This window comes from Mastigoproctus giganteus, chromosome 5 (genome assembly GCF_048544385.1).
Source record: "Mastigoproctus giganteus isolate SK-2022 chromosome 5, ASM4854438v1, whole genome shotgun sequence".
In the NCBI taxonomy this organism is placed as follows: Eukaryota; Metazoa; Arthropoda; class Arachnida; order Uropygi; family Thelyphonidae; genus Mastigoproctus; species Mastigoproctus giganteus.
Window position 1 is genome coordinate 8,767,571 of NC_143579.1, and position 27,071 is coordinate 8,794,641.

The 27,071-nt window shown below is 33.2% G+C and overlaps 1 protein-coding gene across 1 annotated transcript in view; it reads right to left on the reverse strand.

The window, feature by feature from the left end:
• Cdc45 (cell division cycle protein 45) overlaps positions 1-27,071 on the reverse strand; it is a 143,497-nt gene that overhangs the window by 12,302 nt on the left and 104,124 nt on the right. Inside the window, exons 10-14 of the mRNA XM_090373853.1 lie at positions 22,361-22,471; positions 16,070-16,129; positions 12,781-12,912; positions 6,812-6,910; positions 3,296-3,401 (exon numbers count right to left, since the gene is read on the reverse strand). Of these exons, the coding sequence (XP_090229979.1) occupies positions 3,296-3,401; positions 6,812-6,910; positions 12,781-12,912; positions 16,070-16,129; positions 22,361-22,471 (508 nt within the window). The remainder of the gene's footprint in view (positions 1-3,295; positions 3,402-6,811; positions 6,911-12,780; positions 12,913-16,069; positions 16,130-22,360; positions 22,472-27,071) is intronic.

The window sequence follows — 27,071 nt, forward strand, 5'->3', positions numbered from 1 at the left end:
ATCCACTGGAAGTTGAGTTGTTACATACAGATGAATGAACATGGTGAACACAAATAGAACATGTAATGGACTTCAAAATCATCATAAAGGCCCAAAAAGTTTCATTTACAGGATCAAGATGATGCTGATCATGTTTTTCAATAAACAGGGTGCAATTCACAAGGATATTTGTACCTGAAGGGATTGAGAGAAAATTAATGCTGTGTTCTATGTACAGGTGCTTCAAAAACTATTGAAGTGCATTTATGGGTAAGGACACGATTTCAACAGAAAGGCAGCTGGTTCTTGTTACATGACAGTGTCCCCTGCCCATTCTATACTTGTTTTGAAGACATTTCTAACAAAAAAAAAAAAAAAAAAGGCATTAATCACTCACCATCCATCTTATTCTCCCAATCTAGCACTAGCAGACTTGTTCCTCTTTCTCAAGGTGAAAACTGCCCTCAAAGGAAAGAGAATTCAGGATGCATTGAGGACATAAAGAAAAATGTAAGCCAAACTGAACATCACCTCTTTGGACATCTTCACTGATTCCTTTCAGAAACTTTTAAAATAAAGTGCCTGAACTAAGAGAAGTTTAAGGGATAGTAGAAACCGGAAGTGAAGTAGTGATGAAAAACCTAGTACAAAAATGAACTGGGACTGAGGAAGCAAACAATATACAAAACTAATTTTATACAAATAAATAAAAAATAATAAATAACACTGTATTCAGATATGGGAAGGCAATTTTAGCAAGAGGTCGAATCAAGGGATGGCAAATATGCAAAAACTTAATACAGTAAATGAAAAGATGATACATAGCCAGGAATTTCATCTGGGGACTACTCCTGACCATTTATCAGGCACTGCGTTTCCAAACTTGTCTATAGTATTAGAAAGAGGGTGGGAGCAAATATGCAGCCTTTATGGTAATACTAACAGAGAAGGTAGTCCCCACGCAGTGTAAAAATTAAGTTAATAATGTAATTTTTAAATTTAATACAAATTTACAAAAGTGTAATGTGAAATATAATACAAATGTTTTTACCATGCGGAAGGGGTAAAAAGGATAAATTTTCTAAAAGTTTCACATCATTTCATAAAGTTAGTTATAGTTTTGCCCTAATTTTATGTCAGTTCTACATTCAAATTTTCAATCATATTAACAGGAACAAGGTAATTAAATGTCCAAACAAACATAAAATAAAATCCAACTCTTTTCATATACACAGGCTTAACATGTGTATGTTAATCTAGGAAAAAAAAAAAAGAAAGAATTCTGGGTATAATTTCAACCAATATGAAAATACTTTGTGGACAAGGCTCTCATGTTTTATAATTGAAGTAGAAAAACACTCACAACACTCAAAACTTCAGTTTTGAGTGTTGAGTGTTTTGAGCACTATGAGTGTGGAGCTGTGTGCTTTTGCAACTGCTGAGATGTGATATGTTTACATTAACTAAAGGAGTGAAACGTGGATACTAATTAAGAAGTAGGCATAGAAAAAAAAAGGTGGTTTTTTTGGTAAATAAGGTCAGACTGAGTTTTAGAAGGACCAAAACTGAGTTAATGTTCTACTGCACTGGAGAATACTATAGAGATCAGCACATAAAGAGTTTGTGTGTATGTGCACATTTTAGAAGTTTTGATTGCAGTGCAAGCTTGTCAAAAAAGAAAGAGGATACAGATTATTATTATCAACATAATTGTTTTAAAAAAAAAACAGTAGAAGTGTTTTGATTTTTAAAAAAATTACAATATTATAATAATACAATATGTAAGATAAACAATATCTTAATTACAACGATGTTTCAAAGATGATGACACATCTTTTGCAGAGCAGCTGATGTTTCTCTTATATATGGACATTGTATATTGTAATGTTCTTTTATCCAGCAGATCTTAAATTATACTTTTTTTTTTATGATCTACTCAAAATAAAATATAGAGCATTTTAATGAAACATTTTTATTTAAGTATACCTCTGTACATTGAAGGTTTTTTTTTTTTTTAATACTTTCAGATCTAAATTATATAGATAATTTAGATCTGATCAATATAAACATAAATAAACATATAAAGAACAGCAACTAACATATAAATAGCAAAACATTACATATATACATATCAAAACATTACATATATACATATCAAAACATTACATATATATATATATATACTATCATTGAATTATATTAAATAAAGTTAAATTATAATAAAATGAATAAATAATTAAGCATTCATTAGAGGCAGCGACATGCAATTCCTCCATATGAAGCTGAAATACATCCATTATTTTAAATTAAATAAAACATAAGCCAGTAGTATGGCAAAAACTGTAGAGCGAAAATTAACATAAAAATAACCCAAATAAACAATCGAACGAAAAGAAAGAATAGATATAAATAGTAGCCCAGAAACCCTAATATAATTTCGATCTTTAAATCCAATTAACAAAACTATACAAATTTTAGGATAATGCCAATTAGTTATTAATTTAGCGGTACCCCCCCCCGAGAGGTACCAGTTCCGAAAGACGTGAAATATCACCCAAAGAGGGTTAAAGGAACTACCAAACGATAACAAAATCAAAATAAACTAAAATAAAATAGAATAGACTGACCATCATGCCCCATATCGACAGAGGACCACGAGGCCAATAATGGTCATGGAATCGCTGCATTTCAATCGTCATACAAAACATCGCAAAGGCGGAAATATCGAAGACCAAACCACCCTTCCATTCTCCGATAGATCAACCAATGCAGAGGATTTGCATGGCGGTGGTCATGCAAATCCTCTGCAAAACCATCATGCAATGCAGAGGATTTGCATGATGGTCAGTCTATTCTATTTTATTTTAGTTTATTTTGATTTTGTTATCGTTTGGTAGTTCCTTTAACCCTCTTTGGGTGATATTTCACGTCTTTCGGAACTGGTACCTCTCGGGGGGGTACCGCTAAATTAATAACTAATTGGCATTATCCTAAAATTTGTATAGTTTTGTTAATTGGATTTAAAGATCGAAATTATATTAGGGTTTCTGGGCTACTATTTATATCTATTCTTTCTTTTCGTTCGATTGTTTATTTGGGTTATTTTTATGTTAATTTTCGCTCTACAGTTTTTGCCATACTACTGGCTTATGTTTTATTTAATTTAAAATAATGGATATACATATATATATATACACACATTACAAAATTGAGCTTGTTCTGTCAAATTTAATACTAGTGTTATTATCATAATATTATAACTTGTAGTAAGAAGTTTATTATGTAAACTATGTATGTGCATAAATTAGATGCTTACCACGGATTCTAACAGGGCAGTAGCAGCGTATACTATATCTGTTGCACAAAATTTATTCCTAAATCCACACTGAGAGGTGAAAGAACCATATACAATTTGGTCAAGACTGTAAAATGAAAATTACAAAACTTAATAGCTTTTATTTTATTTTAAAATAGTATACATTGTTAGATGAAACAAATGATTATATTTTCATGTGGGCTGCAATAGAGGCATGTAGCACATAATGGAAAGACATATTTGATCAATGGTATGTTTATATTTTCTTTGATAAATTTTTTCTATAGCATTAAGGAATTGAGTATTAGCCATATGATGCAAGGAAGTCCCAAGCTTTGCTGCACCAGCCAAAAAATAATAATAAAATAAAATAACTATATAAATAAAATTAGTTGTGTATGTTTCCCTCCTCACATAGGTAGTACCTACCCAGTTGACCTTTTAAATTTCCCCAAGCTGTCAACCTAACTATGGAGGTAACTTATTCCAGTAATTAACAACTCACCAGCTAAAATTTGTTTTTCAGCCTAATTTGAACATACTAATGTCCTTTAAGTTTATATTATTATAAGAATGTATCCTAAAACTGAGCCACTTATAAATTGGAATTGTTATTTTTGAATGATGAAAATACAGATATAGGGAATAGAAAACATAGAAATAAATCTTAAATGCTCTATCAGACTGAGACTATTATGAACAAATAGACTATTTTTTTTTTTTTTTGATTTGGTAGTTGTTGGCGCATCGGCTTCTGTGGCCATATTGCACCTCCAAAGGTTTTTGCAGTACAGTGATCCAAGCCCGAGGCGGGAATCAAACCCGCGACCTTTGGGTTGCCGGGCAGGTACTTTACCCACTCGGCTAGCCCGACAAATAGACTAAACAGTATACACAGACATAAAAATATCTACTCATAGTTTTCAAGCTATGAATAGATATTCACAGTTTTCTTTCTCAACTGTGAATCTCTAATGGGGATTCTAACAGGGCTACCTCTTTCCTAGAATTAAGTCTATTCCTTTGCAAACACATTGCTAAGTATGTGACTCCTGGCAGATTCCCAGCTTGTTGGGGGAAGTCACAACACAATAGGAATCTGCTTTCTAAACACTTAATTTTAGGTTAAATATATCAGAGTAAACAGCAAATTCATTTATTAAGAAGCTCATTTTGTTGGTTTTTTAAGCATTCTATAAGAGAAGTAAAGATTGTTCAGCTTGAAATTAATCATCCCATAAGCTATGGAAAAAACAGGTGACGACTAACATACGAGGAAGATGAGGGTTCTTTTCTTGAAAAACTTCTATTGAATAGAGAGAGTGAAGGATAAAAAATAAGAGTGTATCCTCATACTGCAAAACAGTTTTGAAGGAGCTACAAGCCTTTTGTTATTGTTATTTGGTTTTTTTAGGAGCATTAGCAACTAAGGCCATATTGCTCCGGGGATATGCGATGGTCATTCCCTGACCTTTCCGCATCCTCCATATTTGGTGGCTCACGGGCTCGAACCCCGGTCTAATCAAGAAGCGTGTGCTACGCACTGCTGCTCCTGCCCACCCGGCTAAGGAGGCGCCTACAAGCCTTTTGAGTGACTGATTGACTGAGTGAGAGAGAGGGAGGGAGGGAGAGAGAGAGAGAGAGAGAGAGAGAGAGAGAGAGAGAGAGAGAGAGAGAGAGAGAGAGAGAGAGAGAGAAAGAGCAGGTTAAGAACTCTCAGTGTAATGTGTGTGTGAAAATGGACAGAGGTTTTTTGAAGCACTTTTAAAAGGATGACAAAACTGCTATTGCTTTTTAGTTCTTTGGAATTGTTCAGTTGGAAAAATTTTATAGTGAAGCCAGCTTGAAGAAATAACTGATTAACTTGGGCATAATCTAATTAACTTGGGCATATTGTGGGTCATAACATGAACCTGGGAGTGAGAATTATCCTAATGATGGTTGCATAAAGATATCTCATTATGATTTTTTCCTGGTTAATAATGACAATAGTTATTTTTATTTATTCATTTTTTTCATTATTTTTATATCCTTTTCTACATCTAATATTAATGGTGGGCATAATTCAGTGGTTATGATCATTACATCATTTCCATAATTGATTATAGACTTTTGATAATTGAAAATTTAATGTTTCAGAGAGTGGGCAGGTGTGTGTGAGAGAGAGAGAGAGAGAGAGAGAGAGAGAGAGAGAGAGAAAGCAGGAGCTTTAGTTTTGATAACATCAGTTCAAATCCTTCCACTATAATGTTTTTTAAACTTTTTTGTTTTCAATTTCATAATCAAATAAATACCATAACTAATTATTTTTATTACTGAAATAATTGATTATTAATCATTCAATTATGCCCATCACTATCTATCTAATAGATGTATTAGATTGTTGCTATTGTAACAAACAAGTTCAATACATGACCTGTTTTAAAAGTTCCATGACCAACTGTATAAAAACAAATATATGATGCCTATGAACCATTGTCGAATACAATGGTTCATAGGCGTCTGATACAGTTCTGAAAATTTCTTTCTGGAATAATCATCATCAATATTTTTGTGACTATTTAAACGGCTTTAACATTTGAATAGCAATACCTTTTGGGGTGAGGGGTGAAGACTTGTTCTTTCAAACTGATACTAGTGCTTCTCTGTGGAGGGTTCATACATCCCTCCATTTTCATCTCTGTGCACTCTTCAAGAACATGGGGTTGGTTGCAGCCTCAGAAATGAGGTTATCACAGATTGTCATTTATGCATCATTCTGGGCCTCTGTTAATTCATGAGGAATGACGAGATCACAAATGTGACATATGTTCAAATTATCTTTAAGAATGGAATTGCACAACCCCACAAGATATCTGCCAACAATATCTGCTATTTCTAAACACCCTGCCAAGATCAGCAGGATGTCACACTTCTTCAATCTTATTAAGTGCTCTTCAGGAAGTATTGGGCACTCAGAACATTCACAGACTTCCAGTTCATCCTGCCTCCAGCAAACATTTTGCACACTTGACATATATTCTCAATGGCAGTTTCTGGCAGAACTTCATGCTCACCTGGTCCCAATGCTTATAACAGGATGGTGATAAAACATATTTGAATAAACTGCAATTATATTTGTCCCACAGAACAAATGCTTGTGCATAATATCTTTACAACTGAAAAACAATCAACATTACTTCACTTTTGAGCTCTCAGTATAAGGCTTTTTTTTTCAAATGTGTTTATAGGTATCTCTCCACTGTTCATTCTCTTGCTTCATTACAGAGTCACACTTACTGGCAATTTAGGCAAAAAAAGCAACAACTTGTTTGCTTCCCCTTGTCATCCAGAAATAAACTGGTCAAGGCTTGCATGGAATTAAACATATGAGTTTGCTCCCTCTTAACAAATTTATCTGAAATTTTGTTGAATTGTCTAATTGTCTGAAATTAGACAATTCAACTAGACTCGCTCAATTCAATTAGATTATTCACTAAGCATATATCATTAAGATAATTTGCATTTAATACTCACCCATATTTTTCTGAGATGTCCTCTAACCAAGTGCTTACATTAATCTTCAATTGCATATCCATAGCTGAAAATTTTTGTTTGCACTGTGCTAAAGGTAATCTGCAAAGGAAGAAAAAAAATATATATTTTTAATTATAATTAGACATATGGGTTTTCAGATTTTGTTTAGAGCAACCTCTCTCTGAATAAACAATAAAGAGTGGACCACAGGGTGAAATAGAGGAATAGCAAGCTGGCAGTATTATTATGTCAAAAATAATACTGGCAGCATACTGGCAGTATACTGTTATGTCATAAACCTAATAAGGAAACAATTGCTACCACATCTAGAGGAACTGACACATCTGCCCTCAGACCAGAGGGTAGTTATGAAAAATATGTGATTAGCAAAAGAAAGAAGAAATGTATTAACAGTAAACATAAGATCTTTGTTAAAGTTAGTAACAGAAAATATCAACTGCATTAAATGGGACATAATTGGCATAACAGAAACTTGTAGGCCAGGGGGAAGATTGTTTGTTTGTTTGTTATTTGGTTTTTAGGAGCATTAGCAACTAAGGCCATATTGCTCCGGGATATGCGGTGGTCATTCCTTGACCTTTCCGCATACTCCGTATTTGGTGGTGACGGGCTCGAACCCCGGTCTAATCAAGAAGCATGTGCTACGCACTGCTCCCAGGGGGAAGAAGAGAAGCAACCAAAGGAAAGACATCTCTGGCTGAAAGGATGGTAAACATACAAAGGAAGTGACACTTGTGATAAACAAGAAATTGATAGAATGCATTATTGGCATCAAATCAGTATCTCTAAGAATAATAGTTATCAAAATAAAGGGAAAAGGGTTAACTCAGGACCCTGGGTGTGCCAAGCCCATATTCACCAGATGTGAGCCCCTGGGATTAATTCAAATACAGTCGATTCCGGTTATTTGGGACACATCAGGACTAGTACATTTTAGCCCGATAATTTAGCCCCAATTATCTGGAGTTTCACGTAAATAGTTAAAAACTGAATGGACCCCCGCTTTACTGGTTCACTGTACAATCAAATCACGTTACAATGGACTCACCATAGTAAAGTACCGTTCACTATACGATGTGTAGTAAGCGCCAGTCATTGTGATCACATTTGTGAATTGAATTTTAATTCTATTAAACGGCGATTCTAATTAATTAAGGAAAATAGGAGGAATAATATCCACAGGCTATAATAAAGTAAAGATATATTAAGCACAAATTTAACCTTTATTACCTTACCAGTTAAAAAATTAAATGATATGTGATAATCGGAATAATCAATACTTACTGTAATATGTACATACTAACTAGTTGACATTTCTGATCACTGACATTTGTGGGTGGGGGTTAAAATTTAAAACAGTAAAAAGATAAACAATCAATAACAAAGAACACAGCACACACAAATTGCATGTAACACGATATGCGCAAGTGAGAACGGAGTAACAAGTTATGAAGCTTTAAAAATAGGAATGAAGAGAAGATTCTGAAAATTAATTTTTTCATATTATTGATGATTCCATGGATGTGTAAACACATTTCGCCATAATAACCCACAGAATTCCAGCTGTCGGTATTATCGCAAATTCAATAAGATCGAGTTTACTATCCATTTATGATAGATTGCACTAACAGAAAAGCCCAATAAACAGGTGACTGCTAATTGTTTTTATTGTTTTATGGTTGTGACCTCCAGAAATCCGACCGAACCATGTGGTATGGTTGGAGACAATCGTAAGGTAATCTCTAGTGCTGCGGTCTCCTGCCCCGATTAAACAGCATGTTGTCCTAATTAAGCAAAGTAAATCCTGGCTATTTTCTAGATTGGGTTGTTTTTTAAGATTTGCCCCAAATAAACGGCTGCCCCAATTAACCGGTGGCACAAATAACTGGAATCCACTGTATATACCCAGTTTCAGGCAACAGTATAAAAGAAATTAAGAATTTTTACTGTACATTACCGGCTGAGGTAAATTAAACATAAAGATAGGACATATTAATAATTATGAAGGTTTCAATGTGAAGATAAGATAAGATAAGGAAAAAATAAGTTAAATTACATCTTGATAAGCTTAGAAAAAAAAAGCAAACTGCAATTAAAGAAAAAAAAAATCAAGACAGAAATGCTAACATTAATAGAGAATAACATAGGATCTCAATAGAGAAAACACATATAGCTAAGGTCATTTCGATGAAAAGCATGTACCAGGCCTCCCTTAACATTAAAGGATAATGAAAAGAGAAACTGGAAACCCATAGAAAAATGATGAGAAAATTATGATGTGTTCTGTTCACCTTCTTACACTTTCTTAAGAACATTTCAGAAGACTTTTCTCAAAAGATATATGTACTTAAAATAACACAATTATAATTATTCTTTATAATTATTTATATAATCATATTAATAAAATAGTTTAATAATACTATAGTATGTTCTTATGGAGGCTCTTTGACACCATGCCAGTGGTGCCAAAGAGCCTCCAATAGGCCTTCCAAAAAACACTTAAATGGAACTCAAGAAAGCCATGTTCCTGAACACCAGTAGGATAGTAAGAGTCCCTCGACCAACAGTAATAACAATAATAATAGTAACTAGACACAATCAACCATCTCATGCACTTGGTACCAGTACTTGTCATGGGGCAGAAAAAAATCTTATAAAGGAGAAAAAGTTATGAGAGAGAGAGAGAGAGAGAGAGAGAAGGAGTTTCTTACTCAAGGAATCACTTACAATGTACAAGATCCTGACCAGCTGCATGGTGGAATTGTGGGAAATCACCAGTGCTGCTTAACCCTCAACACTATGTCCACTATCCTCAAGCTCACAGAATCAACTTTGCTTCTTCTCATTTAGCCCTTCTACTTCTGGTAAGGTTGTTTTCTGGAACAACTTTCCTTCCTTCAAATGTATTTCCCAAAAACTACAATATACAGAAATTTAAGCTAATGTCAAGAAGTATATTCTGTCTCCTAACCCATTAACCCATACAAGGTACTAAGTAATACAGGTTCTAATATCCTTCGTGTTTGGAACTTTCAGTAAAAAGAAAAGGGAAAAAATGCTGAATTTGATTTGATTTGATTTTTATGGCACAGGGGCGACTAAGGCCATGATGTGCCAAGTCCAACAAAAATACTGAGAGAAGTAAAATATTCTATAGGTATAACCAAAGTCAATCCCCAAGAATAGACAAGATGCCAAATAAATTTGGAAGACATCAGAGGAAGTAATATTAAATTTTTTATCTCTAGAATTCTATTCTAGAGACAAGTGAAAATCCAGAGGACTGAAGAATTGGCAATAATTCCCATACATCACAAAGGTAGTAAAAAAAAAATTGCAGACCAATAAATCTCTTCAGTTATGCATATAAGACATTTATGTGAATCCTTCAAAACAGACTAGGAGGGCTTTACAAAGAAATAATTAAATTTCTGAAACATCATTATAAAGATACCACAGAAATATTCAAAAAAAGAGAAATATAACAATGGATAAAATCAAAATTGAAAAGGGTTTCATACAAAGTTGTTTGATGTTAATGGAATCAATATAAATCACATAAAAATGCAGGTGATATTATGCAAGTTGCAGATACAAAGATAAAAACAAAACTCTAATAACTAAATTTGGCCAATAAGCACATGTAAACTACAACATGACAATAATCCAGAGAACTGAAGAATTGGCAATAATTCCTATACATCACAAAGGTAGTAAAAAAAAAAAAGATTGCAAAAATTGCAGACCAATAAATCTCTTCAGTTATGCATATAAGACATTTATGTGGATCCTTCAAAACAGACTAGGAGGGCTTTACAAAGAAATAATTAAATTTCTGAAACATTATTATAAAGATACCACAGAAATATTCAAAAAAAGAAAAATATAACAATGGATAAAATCAAAATTGAAAAGGGTTTCATGTTAATGGAATCAATATAAATCACATAAAAATGCAGGTGATATCATGCAAGTTGCAGATACAAAGATAAAAACAGAAACTCTAATAACTAAATTGGCCAATAAGCACATGTAAACTACAACATGACAATAAACATAAACAAAACTAAAATAATGAAAACAGAAGAGAAATGATAAGAAGAGAACTCTCCTCTCTCTCTCTCTCTCTCTCTCTCAATGAATTGTTCATTCATTAAGAGAGAGAGGGAGACAGAAAAAGATGAGTCTGATATCAAGACACCTGGAATGTACATAGGATGTAAAACTTTGTCACCTTGGTGTCCAACAGAAACTTTGTCACACTTCAAGTCCATTTAAAATTTTCCAGTGGAAAACAGTGGAGGGTGAAACTTTATTGAACTAAATCCTTTTAAAACTTAGCCTTATCTTATTTCTCTTTCAGAAAAATAAAAAACAAACAGGAATCTGCTGCTTTTCATGCTCATCTTTGACAACAACCAGATTTTTTGATAACAAAACATACCTTTTTTGGGGATAAGCATATTTGCAAATATTTCCTTTCCATTGAAGAAACTAGGTTTTTGCTTGTCTTCTTCAACACTATGTCTTCTTCACATTATTCTTGTTCTAAACCAGCAGTTCCCAAAGTGGGGTCTGTAGACCAGTTCCAGGGGGTCCGCCAAACGATCCTCTGGAACTGGTCAAATTATTCATTCTATGTATAGCAAATTGATGATAGATGATGATAGATTATATATTTATGTAAAAATATGAATAAAGTTGAGTTGTTTTAAACAAACTTTGAACTTTCTTTTCAGAAAATCCAGTGTGCATACATATACAGAAACATATATATATAATTATACATATATTTAAAGAATGTTGAAATAGTTGGAAAATGTTGAAATAGAAATTAAATTTCTATTTAATTGGCTTTTAAATTTCAAAAAATTATTATTCGTACATTTAGATTTTCTAAATTAATTTAGAGTTCCTCATGCAATATTTTACTCTTGTTACCCCCTCTCTTCCCTCCCTGCTTGATTTGAATTTAGGTTTAATTTTGTCTTTTCGCTCTTGTCTCGTACTGCTGGCATTATTTTAAGCCTTATTCTAATTTATATGGTTATATATATATATATATATATATAGGGGATCCGCAAACTTTTTTTTTTTTTTTTTTCATATTTGAAGGGGTCCATAGATCTCAGTAGTTTGAGTTTTAATGGTGCATCAGCAACTAGGGCTATAATGTGCCAACAGTAGTTTGGGAACCACTACGAATTTGTGATTTGCACAACTGTGCAAATCACAAATCCACCTTGCCATATGAATATTGTTCCCATATCTGGGGTGGTGCACTCAGAACCTCTCTTAATTTTCCTAAATATTGTCCAAAAGAGAGTCATTGGGTTAATTGATGATCTCTTACAAACTCTCTTTACTCCCTAATGCACAAATGTACAGTTTCTGCTGAGTACCTTTTTAACAGATATTTTCATGGATTTTCATGGTTCTTCTGAATTAGCATCTGTAATTTCACCTTATTTTTCCAAACTGGCTTAAACGTGCATCAGTCAATAACATTTGCAGTTAAACTCAAACTCACTGAACTGATTTTTTTTTCTTTGTTTATCCTTTCTATTTTAGTTCTTTGGAATAACCTTCCTTTGACTGTATTTCTGCAAAAGTGTAATCTATAGAAATTCAAATGTAGGTAGTAAAGTAGTAGCTTATGCCTTTTCAATTCTTAATTCATACACTGCTTTAAAGTACTATAGGTTTCAATAACCTTTCATGTTTTGGGTTACTACAAAAGAAAAAAAAATTTTAATTAACCACAAAATACAGTATATTATAAATTTTACTGTTGTTTAACAGAAAAAAAAAAGGATAAATATTATTCCAACTAATTTGCATGGTTTCTTCAGGTATCTTTAAAGTTTCATAATTTTTGAAAAAATAAATTATTACTTACAAATAAAAAAAAATGAAACTTTTTTTCCCCCCTTTATTTTAACACTTACCCAACTTCAGCCAAGAATTCAAACATCTTCTTTCTCCCTTTAAGTGTCCATAATTTAAATTTACAAGCAGTAAACATTGTGTGTTTTAGACTTTCATACAAAGACCAGTGCCTATAAAGTGCCAACCGAAGTCTGAGAAACTAGTTAAAGGCAACTGACTACTCTTGGCTCATTATTATTAAATGACAGCAATAAAAACTTAGGTGGGTATATATATATATATAAAAACTTAAGCAAATAAAAGTACAGTCAAAACTTGAGAGATCTAAATTTACCTTGTAAACTGTGTATATTAATATATTGAAAGAATTATGATTAGAATGGAAAAAAAATGATAAAAGATGAAATTAATATACAGAAATGAAATAAAATAAATAAACTTGTTACAGCAAGCAAAGATGCACCTCCAATAATATTAACTTGCCAACAGGAACAAGCAAAATAAATCTGTTAAATAATGATATCATTGTCCTAAAATGAAATTAGTAAACATCTTGTGCTTAAAATTTAATATACATATAACCCCACCTCCCCTTGTAACCAGTCTAAACTTCCCAAGAATCTACAGCAGGTTTTAATGCTGTACAGTATTAGATATTTTCCAAGAATCACAAATTTTTCTCAAATGGCTTATTCAACTTTAAAATGCCTCAGCCTTTACTTTTAAGATCTAATTTATATTTATATTGATTTCAGAAACAAAAAACACTAGATGTAAGGTTTCAGTGTTAGTATGGTGGCCATATGAAAATACATAGTCATATTAAATTTGAATGCCATCTCTTTAAGAAGAATATTTTAGATGATAATAATAAAGAAAGAAAGACAAGTTAGTTAATGTATGTGGCACATTACATTTCAGGCACTTTAGCAAATAGTAATAACTCATGATATATAACAAAAAAGAAAGCAAAAAGCAATGATGTTTATGTGCAAACCAAGAAAAATTCATTTCTGTTCATCCATCATATTGTCCACTCATTCCTCCACCCAGCACATGGCAACAAACGTAATATTCAGTGCTTCAGCTACAATATACTATATAATGGGCATAACCGAGAGATGTCATAGTCAATTATTCAGATTATAGCAAATCAGTTCAATTATGGAAAATCATTTGATTATACCTATCACTACAATATATGGATAGGCTATGTGATATGTATGAAAAATAAATAATAATTTCCAAATTTCTTTAGATATTAATGAATTTAATAAATTCTTTAGCCCAAATATAAAATTACATGAAAACCTGTTCACTGGAAGTTGAGTTGTTACACGTGGACAGACATGACGAAGACAATTTAGGCACATTACGCACGTATGCTAACGTACCTAAAAAATGTAGTATATATTAAAAATACCACAACCCCCTCCCCCACCCACACAAATTTCAAAACTTTATAACAATAAACCTACATTATTATTAATTTTCTGCACATAGTTCCATGACTGTTCAAACTGGCACACATAAGCAACTAGTTACCATCCATTTCCAAGTTCAACATAAAATTTTATTCACCCGCCTACTTCTTTGAAATAATCTATCCTTCAACGTTCACAGAAAACCTCACCCTGCAGACGTTCATGTTGTTTAAGTTCTTGTTTTTTACCAACCATCAACCCATCCACAAAATGAAAGTAACATTGGAGACAGAGAAAACACAATTCTGAGTTTTAGATGTCCTATGTAAGTTAACGTGCCCCACCTGTGTAAAATTTTTAGAATCCATTTAAGTTAAGTCTAAAAATGCTGTTTTTCAGATGTTTTTTCCACCACTTCTTCAGTGACTGCAAAATTAAAATTCTGTTAACAATAGATTCTAAAAGCTTTAAACTATTTAGACAACCTATGCAATATGTCCTTCAAAATTATATTAGACTGTAACAGAAAGAAAAACAAATCCAATTCCATTGAAAGCAGTAATGAAATAATGGCCAAAAAGGCAAATGCATTGTGATTATTAGAAAGTGTTATAAACATGTTTATGAAAAAGAGATATCCCTTATCCTCCCTTGTTTGTTTTGTGGCAAAGCAGTGTTGAAAAACTGTCTAATAAACACAATGATCTTAATACTTACAACAGAATGAACTTCAAGTTATCACAAATTAACATAGTAATATGCTACTTTTGAACAAACAGGATCGCTGAAAGGTTAATCAGCCATTTATTTCAAAGCTGAGATACTGCTATGACATCTCTGCTATCTGATAAGGGATCAGTATGTCCTGAAACAGAGTCATAGTCGCAGCTTTTAAATAAATGGAAAATTAACCTTTCAGTGATGGCATTTGTTTTAAAAGGTAAGATGAAGGCAGCTTATAGTAATATAGAGTTTTTTTGCAGTGAGCATTAAAATCATTGCATTTGCTAGGTAGTTTAAATCTTGCTGGTCACAAAATACACAGAGGATGAGAAATTCATGCTTTTCATAATTTTTTAAAATTCAAAATAGCATTAAATTTCAAACTTATTATAAAAAAAGTTTCAGACATTCTGAATAACCATCATATCTAGAGCTAACAAATTAATAACTCAAAAAATTAAAACTCAAAACAGAAGATCTTAACAATAAAAGTAAAAAATAATGCACAAACTAAAATATCATTCTACTCATGTCCTTCAGTTAATAAAATCATATAAAAAGTAGATGTTTTCTTCTGATAGTTTTTAGTAAGAGTAGCTAAAAACAAGACTAATTAAATAAATAAGTTTTTTTTAATAATTGGCTGTGTTTACACAGCCAATTATTAAAAAAAAAAAAAAAAAAAATGAATATACTTTTATTTGCCTTCATATCTTACCTTTTATGTAGGATGGCTCCTGAACATCAGTTCAATTCTGCCATGGTACTATTATGGCACATGATGTGATATAACAAATGAGTGTAAAATAGCCAGAAATAAGCATATTGCTATGTTTATGCAGTATGTTTCTTGTGTTTTTCTGATCACTTTTCTAGGAGGAAGGCTGCTTCACAGTATCCATCCATGCTAATAGGAGTTGGACTAAAATTGTACATGTAATGTTCTCAATGAACTAAATCCACTAAAATAGTAGATTTTAAAAATATATTATTTATAACTATTTATTTATAAATAATTATATATATTTTATAATTAATAATCTATGAATAATATTTAATAAATAATTATAAAATAGAAGGGAAAATCCTCAAACACATCAAAAGAGTATCTATAATGAATACTGAATGTCTGTTTTCAATACAAAAAAAAAAAAAGTAAAACAGACAGGAGAAATTATTTATGATACAGTGAAAAGGATACTCTTTATCAAAGCTGATATGTAAGCAATTCACAGAAGTTATATTTTCATTATCATCTCTCCTTGAAAAATAAAATATAATATGATTGTTAGCTAATTTAACCTGAATGATAACTAAACTTTGAAAACAACAGTTAAAATGAAGACTTTTCCTAATAAGGATTCTCAGTCAAAAGGGAAAATAATAATCTAAAAATATTTAGATTGATATTAACAGTACTGTTAATAATATTATTTTATATGTTATATTATGATATAGTTGCAAAACAATGAATCACCATATCCAAGTTTCAATAAAATTATTGTACTGGATTGCAAAGCAATCCAGTACAATAAAGTTATTGTAAAAAAATTACCCTATATTAATAACAAATTTACTCCACTCTGGCCCAGGAATTGGTAATCTTTTGATGCCAGTGGGTTTCACTCAAATCAAACTTCATAATGTGAGGACACACAAATAGCAGATTAAAAAAAAAAAAAAAAAAGTTTATAGGCACATTTATTATTACAGACATAATTGTTACATTTTAGTTAATCTCATTATATCAGTTTTGTAGTTATTTTATTTGGGCACAGACTGTTGATAACTATAAAATTTTTTAGACAAGGACTATTTTATTTAGTCTAAAAAAAATAATAAAAAAAAGAAAATATTACCAGCTATGGAATGCTAACAGAAAAATTTCAGAAATTTTGGCATATAAAAATTTGTAGATGGGCAGCATTTTATCTTTTCAGTCAAACACACTGAAGGCTGCACAAAAAAAACCAGACCAATGAGTTCCTTTTTTTCATCCTTCAGTGTGTGCAGTGGGTTCTTATTTTGCTCTCACCACCACTAAACTTTTTGTGCATGCAATTAATATAACATTAAATAATAGATTAAAAACTTTATTAACCAAACATTAGCACTTCAAAAATTAAGAGATAAAATAAATATTTTCATATCTCTTAGATTTGAAACAAATCCCAGAGCAAGTTTGAAATACTGTCATTCTTGTACAAGAATTAGCATTAGTAGAGGCATATGATGCAAGAAAGCAAGCTTATGCAGCATCAGTCAAAAACAAAAAAAAAACCCCACTCCCATTTCACCCCTTCGTTCGTTCGAAATACCTGTCCAGCTGAGCCTTAAATTTATTTAGGCTATCAACCAACTACCTGCTGGCTAAAGGCAAATTTCCGCACATCTATCCTACATCTGTCTTTCCTCAATTTGAATTTATGCCCTCTCAGGTGATTATTCTGAGCAAGAGGAAGAATCCCATCGGCATTGAGCATGCTCAAACCATTCAAGGCTTTATACACCTCTATCAGATCACCTCGCCGGTGCCTGGTCTCCAGACAGAATGTTGGATCTCTTCTGCAATTATTACTTAAACTAATCAATGAAGAATTTTGCAAAATATTTGTGATCAAAAGTGCACAATTTTAACTTTACCAAATATTAAATAGCATTTATTATTTGTGTTGATCAATAAACAAATAATATATTAACAGTAAGCACTATATTATGCAAATACCAGTTCCAGTAGCCAATGACTCCTAAGCCATGGCATATACACATCACAAAAACATTTCAAGTAAAGCAAATTAATGATGATCTATATTCCAGAGGGGCTTAGAGGGGAACAGGTATCCTGTGTGTTATCAGACACTCAGCCTAAAACACTGATGGATCCAATATCTCTCTATTACAGAAGATTTAGGAGAAGTCCGGTTGGCCTGCCTCCCTAAAATCCATTCATACACACCTTCTCGATGGTAAGCCCTGTTACGTCACTTAGGTGGCAACGAACTTCAAGATTCTCTTCAAGATTCTCTTCAAGATGCCTGGTCAGCGTGAAGAGGAAAAGACCAAACCCTCCAGCAATGAGAGCACAACAATACAAATGGCCCTCAGTCCCCAGCAGCTTTCACTCTCCCTCTTACGGCAGCGAGAGGATCAGAGTGGAGGCAGAGGGTGCTAAGAATCTCTGGGTATGACCAGGCTGCCATGCACGGAAATTGAACTTGGCCTGTTATAACGTACGATCACTCATCGGTGAAGACAGGATATTAGAGCTGGAAAAGGAATTAGAAAATGTGATTTGGAATATCATTGGTTTGGCTGAAACAAGAAGAAGAAATGAATCACTTATAAGTTTATCAAGTGGAAATCTGCTGTACACCAATGGAAACAGTGAAAGGAGTGAAGGTGGAGTTGGGTTTCTGGTCCATAAAGATTTTAAAAACAACATTTTGGAATTCAAAAGTACATCACCAAGGGTGTCAAGACTAATACTCAAGATTTCTAAGAGGTACAAGCTAAAGATTATAATGATTTATGCACCAACATCGAGCCATGATGATGAAGAGGTTGAAGAAATGTACACTGAAATTGAGAGTCTTCTAGATGAGCAGAAAACCCACTACACTATTATTATGGGGACTTCAATGCTAAGGTTGGAAAAAGGCAAAACAGCGCAGAAAGAGGAACTATAGGAAATTTTGGAATTGGTGAAAGAAATAAAAGAGGTGAAAGACTTGTGGAATTTGCAGAATTGCAAGGAATGTCAGTAATGAACACTTTTTTTTTTTCAAGAAAAGGGTGAACAGAAAGTGGACATGGAAGAGTCCAAATGGATTAACAACTAATGAAATCGACTTCATCCTCACTAACAGAAGATATATTGTGAATGATGTTACCGTCCTGAATAAGGTAAATGTTGGAAGTGATCACAGAATGGTAAGATGTACACTTGATATAGATGTAGGAAAGGAAAGGAAAAAACTGACTCGAGTAAATAATATAAAGGTCTTTGAAATAACAGAGGAGAAAAAGCAGTATGTACTGGAACTTAAGAACAAGTTTGAGCTTCTGCAGACTGCTCAGGACCAAGATATCGACGAGGAATATTACAACTTTCTGAAAGTGATAAAGCCCAAGAAACCTATAGGGAAACAGAAATCCAAAGAAGAAAAAATTAGTCAAGAAACACTTGTCATGATGAACCAAAGACGACAAATGAAGAGCAAGAAAAACACTGACATGGAGAAAATTGAGTATACTGAGTTATGCAAAGCCATTAGAAAGAGACTCAGAGAGGACATAAGAAGATTTAACACAAGAAAAGTAGAACAAGCATTAAGGGAAAACAAAGGATTTAAATCAGCAGCCATGAGCAGTAATACAGAAAGACAAATGATACTGAAACTGAAGAATAGCGATGGTGTACTTATAAACAGCAGAGAAGGCATAATTCAAATAGCAGAAGACTACTATAGAGAATTATACAAAGAGCGAGGGAATGATACCAGCAGTGGGGAAGATGAATTGCAAAGTAGCAACACATACGACATACACGATATTCTTCCTGATGAGGTAGACCATGCATTGAAGAAAATGAAGAATCGGAAAGCCCCGGGGGAAGATGAAGTTACTGTAGAGTTGTTAAAATTGGGAGGAAGAGACATAACACAAAAATGGCAAGGCTCTTCACAAAGTGCATTAGAAAAGGTGTGATGCCTATGCAGTGGAATAATGCAATCATAGTTTTGCTGCATAAAAAAGGAGATAAATCAGAAATTGGAAATTATAGACCAATTAGCTTGTTATCCCATATCTACAAGTTGTTCACAAGGGTCATTACTAACAGATTAGAAAGAATACTTGATGAGAATCTACCAAAAGAGCAAGCTGGCTTTCGGACAGGATTCTCAACTATGGATCACCTTCACGTAATATCACAGCTAATGGAGAAAACAAATGAATATAAAACACCATTATGCCTGGCATTTGTGGATTATGAAAAGGCATTTGACTCCATACAGCATAAGGCAATGTTTCGGGCACTGGAAAGACAAGGCATAGATACTCCATATATTATGATTTTGAAGAAAATATATGAGAGTGCTACATCCTTTATTAGACTAGACAAAGACAGTAGCAAATTTAAAATCGAGAAAGGAGTTCGACAAGGAGACACAATATCTCCGAAGCTGTTTACTGCTGCCCTTGAGGAAGCTTTCAGAAGATTAGACTGGTCGCAGAAAGGAGTCAATGTGAACGGAGAGTACCTAAACCATTTACGATTTGCAGATGACATTGTGGTCATAAGCCACGATCCCAAAGAATTAGAGGAAAATCTTAATCAGTTATGCACAGTTAGTAAGGATTTTGGACTAAAGATGAATATGGCTAAAACAAAAGTAATGATGAACAAGTATGCCACGGAAAGGGAAATAATGATTGAAGGAGCAGTAATTGAAAAGGTGGAGTCATATACTTATCTGGGACAAGTTATTAGCTGTAATAATGATAAATGGCTGGAAGTCAAGAGAAGAATAAATTTTGGATGGATAGCATTCAGGAAATATAGTCACATACTGAAGAGCAATATCCCAGTTTGTCTGAAACGTAAAATAATGAATCAATGTATACTCCCCACCATGACTTATGGAAGTGAAACTTGGGCACTCACCAAAAGAATGGAAGAGAAGCTAAGAACTACACAGCGAAGAATGGAAAGAATTATATTGGGAATCAGACTGTTAGATAAGAAGAGAAACACATGGATTAGGCAGCAAACTCAAGTAAAGGACATTCTTATGAAAACTAAAGAACTAAAATGGTCTTGGGCAGGACACATAGCTCGAAGACATGATGACAGATGGACTAAGAAAATAACAGAATGGTACCCAAGAGGAGCTAGGAGAAAACCTGGAAGACAAAGGCGGAGATGGATAGATGAAATTCGTGAGTTTTTGAGTAGTAAATGGATGGCCAGTGCTCAAAACAGAAGGAACTGGAAAGTTGCTGGAGAGGCCTTCATCCTGCAGTGGATTGAAAATGGCTGATGATGATGATGATGATGATATTCCAGAAAAATTTTAAATGAGTTTTCTTGAGAATAATCACCCCACATTTTTTAAAAAAATTGGGAATGGGAATTCCATGTTCCTAAGCACTAATAGCAAGTTAGTTAATGCATGCAGTGTGTTACATTTCAAGCACATTAGATTTTAATTTCTTAAATGAAGAGAATTTTTTTTCTGTGACTAATAATAAAAGCAAAAAGTAAATAACTAATTATCCTGTTACCAATTAATTACTAATTGATTAACTAATAATATATATAAAACGAATTGTTTTTACTTCACTGCACTTACCTCCCAATGTGCTATTGACTGCAATGTGTTGTAATTCTTTATAATCAGACGGCGCATGTATTTCAAAAACTGTGATTTAATAAATTAAACAATTGTAGTTTCTTAAACACTCAACTTTACTTTAAGACTTTGGTGGATTTATTGGATGATTGCTTTTCTACAACAGCACGTTAGAGTAGCAACAAAAGAAAGCAATACTCTTGATCTGATTATCAACGGTGACCTTTCATGCATTAAGAATCTGCAGAGGAAAGTGAAAGAGAATTTGTTGAGCTAAATGTAAATAATGGTACCTGTCATTAATCCCCAGGTGCCTTAATTATGGACTGAAGATGTCCAATTCACAAAGGGGGATCAAAGGGTGAAGTGAGTAATTACAAACCTGTAACACTGACTTCTGTTCCAGGGAAAACAATGGAATCAATGACTAAAGATGTGATGCGGGACCATCTAGACAGAATGCAGTTTTACAAGAGTCACAGCATAGATTTGTTAAGGAGCAATCTTGTCTGACCAATCTTACTGATACTATTGATAGTATCTTATTGATATCAGTATCTTATTGATACTGACCAATCTTATTGATCTTATGAATTCATTCCTTAAGGAATGAATTCATAGTGACACTGTAAGGAAAGACACATAGAAGTATTGCGGTTGCAAGAGACTATTTGGAAAAAGTGTTCAGAATGGTGGGCAGGGAAAGATTGGAAGTTGTTGCATGACAATTGCTCAAACCCTTACTTTCTTGGCTTTTCCCCACATGATTGTCATTCATGTGACTTTTTCTTTTACCAAAAATGAAAGAATGTTTACAAGACTGCCACTTCAACAGTGATGCCTTTGGCACTATCCAGTCAAAATGGTTTCAGACCTGCTGCCAGCAATTGTGTCAATAGTGGCAAAAAAGTGTATTATTACTACTCAAGGAGAGTTTACATGTCTAGGTTCAGTTAAGTCTAATATGCAAGTCCAGGAACTCTTTAACTATACCACATATGAAGATACCACACAGAGCACATTACAGCTCCTAAACAAAAGACTATTTCCTAAAACATATTTAAAAAAAACCAGAAAAAAAAAAAAAAACAATATTATATTTAATAATTCAAATCCAACTGAGATAAAATAAAGCATACCTGTTGTTATGACGAGACACATGATTTTGAAGTGAACCAGCACTTAACACATATTTATCTTGTTCTATCCTTTTATAAAGATATTGCTCTGTTAAACCTACAATTGCAAACCTGTTGATAAATAAAAAAACCGAATTGATCACTCTGATTTAAATACTAGAATACCAAATAATTAGTGATTCAGTTAACACCCTTAATCCTTTTTTTTTTCTGGCAACAACTTTTCAATATAATTTATTGCATAATTACACTGTTTAGAAAAAGCTCAAAGGCAGAGGAGGTGAGCTATACAAAGTACATAGGTGTGTTCATGGGTAGGTAACATCTTTTCATTGGAATGTCTTTCACCCAAAGCCATTTTTGCCTTGTATTGTATTTAGTTTTATAAAAATTCATTTATTTAGTTTTAAAAAATAATAATAAAATTGTTTTTTTAACAGAACTGCATTACCTTATTATAAAATGTAATCAGTAAAGTAAAATGTAAACATACACTATTTAAAATATTCAGTACATTTTATTCATCAATTCCCATTCCACAATATTTTCAATATGATTTATGGCAGAGAAATTATTTTTTATTGCAGGAAGCTCAGAGGGCAGTAGATATGCTCATTATCATCTTCCATTTCATCCACTTGTTCTTCTTGTGTTTATGTATGGGAACTATCTGCATCAATTAAACACATTTGCTAATTTCAATATCACTATCAACATTTACAAAATTATCAAATGAAACTACTTCATTTGATAATTTTGAGAGTAACTGAACAGGCTCAAAGCATAAATGACAGCATTCTAGCTATTGCTTGGAATATTTCCATCATCCTCACCCTCTATAAAGGAATGTTATTGGAAATTCAACTAATAAGTCTTTTTTTGGAAATTTACTAGCTATCTACTAATTTTCTCAAATCCTTCATGACAGATCTTTAGCAAATTGTCCAGCCTTTTCATGAATAAGTGTCCTAAATAAAGGATTTTCTTTCCTTAAGCACTGAGAAAGTCACTTTGATACAGGTTGGTCTATATTTCTTAAAAGAAGGGGGAATTTGAAAGTTTGTTGTGAATAAATCTTTTTTTTTTTTTTTTTTGGAAATTTACTAGCTATTCACTAATTTCTTCAAATCCTCCATGACCGAGATCTTTAGCAAACTGTCCAACCTTTTCGTGGATTACTTAAAAGGATTTTCTTTTCTAAGCACTGAGAAAGTCACTTTGACATGTTGGTCTATATTCATTAATACAGGGGGGGGGGGGGAGTTGTGGCCTGAGTATGAAAGGTAGTGGTGCAGTGTTAAAAATTTCTGTGTTTAATATATAAAACTTCAAATAGTAACTCCACTAAGTTTTGTGCAGTTTCAATAATGAATTTTTTTTAATTACAGGTCCCAAAGTAAACAAAGTTGTGTGAATGAGGGAAGATGAATAAAATCAGTCACTATGCAGTCATCCAATATTTGGGAAAAAAAGGACTAATATCAAAGGTAATTCATGAGGATATGGTTACAATATTGGGGGAGGATACCCCATTCTGTCCCATGATTAAGAAGTGGGCAGAAGAATTTAAATGGGGGAGGAGAACCTGGAAGAAGACCAACACTGTGGAAGACCTGCAATGTCCATCGTTCCAGAAGATGATAGTATGCATGATCCTTCAAATAGACCTTGGGGTTGGGAAAATAACAACTCTGTATTTACTGCAGTAAATACACAAACCCATATATATCTGACAACAGCTTTTATAAAATAAAATTAAACTTTATTTTTAAAATTATATTAAAAAATAAAATTAAAGATAAACACAAGAGTACCTATGCAAACAATTGACAATATTTGCGTCATCTGGAGAAATGGCTTGAGAGCTTATGAATTTGTCCTTTAGAACATAACACTATTAACAGAGATATGGGAGTCCATATTCATCCACTGTGAGTCCATGATCCATGGAGAGAATGAATCATTCCACCTGGCAGGCCTCCAGACCATTTCCAGTCCCCATGCTCCTCCAGTAACATGTACCAAGAGCTGTGATCCTGCTGGTATTATTTATGGATGTTCTGTGACTGTACATTTTCACTGTTGACAAAGGAGGTGGTCACCTTTGAAAGCTTTGATGTTGTTTTTATTGCTTTTAACTCTATAGTTTTATCCTTGTTTAATTTCATTTAATTTTATTAAAGCCTTTGTCACACACACACACACATATGTGTGTGTGTGTGTGTGTGTATATATATATATATATATATATATATATAGACAAATGTTTATTTTCAGTGTATTGGGGTAGGGGTGCTGACTTGTCAAGTGTAACATGACCATGGAATAAATTGAGAATGCCAGCAAGGTAAAAGCAGATAACCTGAAATTAAATTAGATTTACATAAAAATAATAATGATAATGGTACCTAAAGCAGTGGGTCCTAGGGCTTTAACTACTTCTTCACAGGGTCGGCAGCCAAAACCGTAGGAGCCACTGCAATAAGCAGGGTCTCTGTTTCTGTTATGATGTATATGTGCAAAACGTATACATCATAGCCGACCCGACAGAGACCAAAAGGAATAAAATTCGAACGTAAATAAAAATAAATATTAGTATAAAATAGAGTTAAAAAGCTAAAATAATGCCAATTAAATCTAGTTAAAGGAAAAATGAATGAAAGTTTGAAATCAAAAAGAAGGCAAAATACAGTACGAAATTTAAACATAGTAACTTTAGAAAATGGAATAAAGTCATGCTAATGCCAACTTACTATGTACTTAAGACTGGAATGCTGAAATTAGCTATGTGTGGTGATTACAGAGCAACGTCAGAGACCCAAAGATGAAAGCCAATAGTTCTCAAAAAGGTGTGAAATCGTCAAAGTGAACCATATCCATGTGACATAACAAAACACAATACCCCCAATTAAGCAAATTAAGCAAATGAGGCAAAGTGCCAGCAAAGGGAGAATCAATGACTAACAATGTAGTGTAGAAAAGACACTAAACTTTGTTTAAGAAGAAAAAAGGAGCGATAGCAGAGGAATAGCATCTCAATATTGCTTTTCTGGCACAAGCTTTCTACACCGTGAGACACGACAGAGGCTAGGGGATATATAACTATACATTATGTACAGGCCTGAAAGTAATATGTAATCAAACAGCAAATATGAAAGTAATATGTCATCAAACTTGCTGTTTGATGACATATTACTTTCGTATACTTGTCTCACAGTGTAGAAAGCTTGTGCCCACGAATTGGCTATGCACGGGGGTATTGTGTTTTGTTATGTCCTGCTCGCTGTTTTGTTAAGTTTTGTGGACGTTATTATTCGATTTTCAATTTTTTCTTCTTTTTACATTTCCTCAATAACAATACCAATACTGACTTAAACACATGAGGCATTTGTCCAGCCTTCTGTTCAGGGACCAACTATGGTACAGATTTAGGAACCTTGGACAACTTGAGCACAACTATATTCTCCTTCTTCCAATTGCTTCTATTGTTCTTAATAACTACAACTTATTTCTTGTGTGCGATTAGGCTGACCAAGAGCAATATCGAGATGCTATCACTCCTTTTCTCTTCTTAAACAAAGTTTAGTGTCTTTTCTGCACTACCTTGTTAGTCATTGATTCTCCCTTTTGTTGGCACTTTGCCTCATTTGTTTATTGCTTACTTCCCCGTCACATGGGTACGGTTCACTTTGACGATTTCACACCTTCTCCCCCCTCACTCGGGGATTGCTTCAACCGATATAAACAGAGAACTGAGAACTATCGGCTTTCGTCTTTGGATCTCCGATGTTGCTCTGTAATCACCACACATAACTAATTTCACCGATTCCGGTCTTAAGTACACAGCAAGTTGGCATTAACATGACTTTATTCAGTTTTCTAAAGTTACTATGTTTAAATTTCACACTGTATGTTGCCTTCTTTTTTGAATTCAAACTTTCATTCATTTTTCCTTTAACTAGATTTAATTGGCATTATTTTAGATTTTTAACTCTATTTTATACTTATATTTATTTTTATTTATGTTTGAATTTTATTCCTTTTGATCTCTGTTGGATTGGCTATGACGTATATGTTTTGCATGTATCATCATAACAGAAACAGAGACTCGGCTTATTGCTGTGGCTCCTATAGTCTTGGCTGCCGTCCCTATGAAGAAGTAGTTAAAGCCCTAGTATCCACTGCTTCATCATTATCATTATTATTATCATCGTCACACCATCGTCATTATCATTATTATTTTAACCTAATTTAATTTCACATTATCTCCTTTTACCCCACTGGCATTCTCAATTTTTTCCATGGTAATTACACTTGACAGGTCATGTGTACCTGTCAAGGTACACATGACCTGTACCCAATACACTGAAAATAAACATTTGTCTATATTTCATTATGGTTACTGGATATTTCTACTGACTAGTAATGCCCCGGTCCATAACCCAGTTGTGCCAACGTTGTTGACAGCAGATCAAAAACACACAAGAGTTGTCAAGCCAAGTGAACATTTGCATTGTTTTCAACGCAGAGGCAACAAATTTTCTTACAAAGTATGGATGAGATATGGATTCATCACTTCCAACCAGAGACAAAGGAGTGTTGTTGTTGTTATTTGGTTTTTAGGAGCATTAGCAACTAAGGCCATATTGCTCCGGGAATATGCAGTGGTCATTCTCTGACCTTTCTGCATCCTCCGTATTTGGTGGTCACG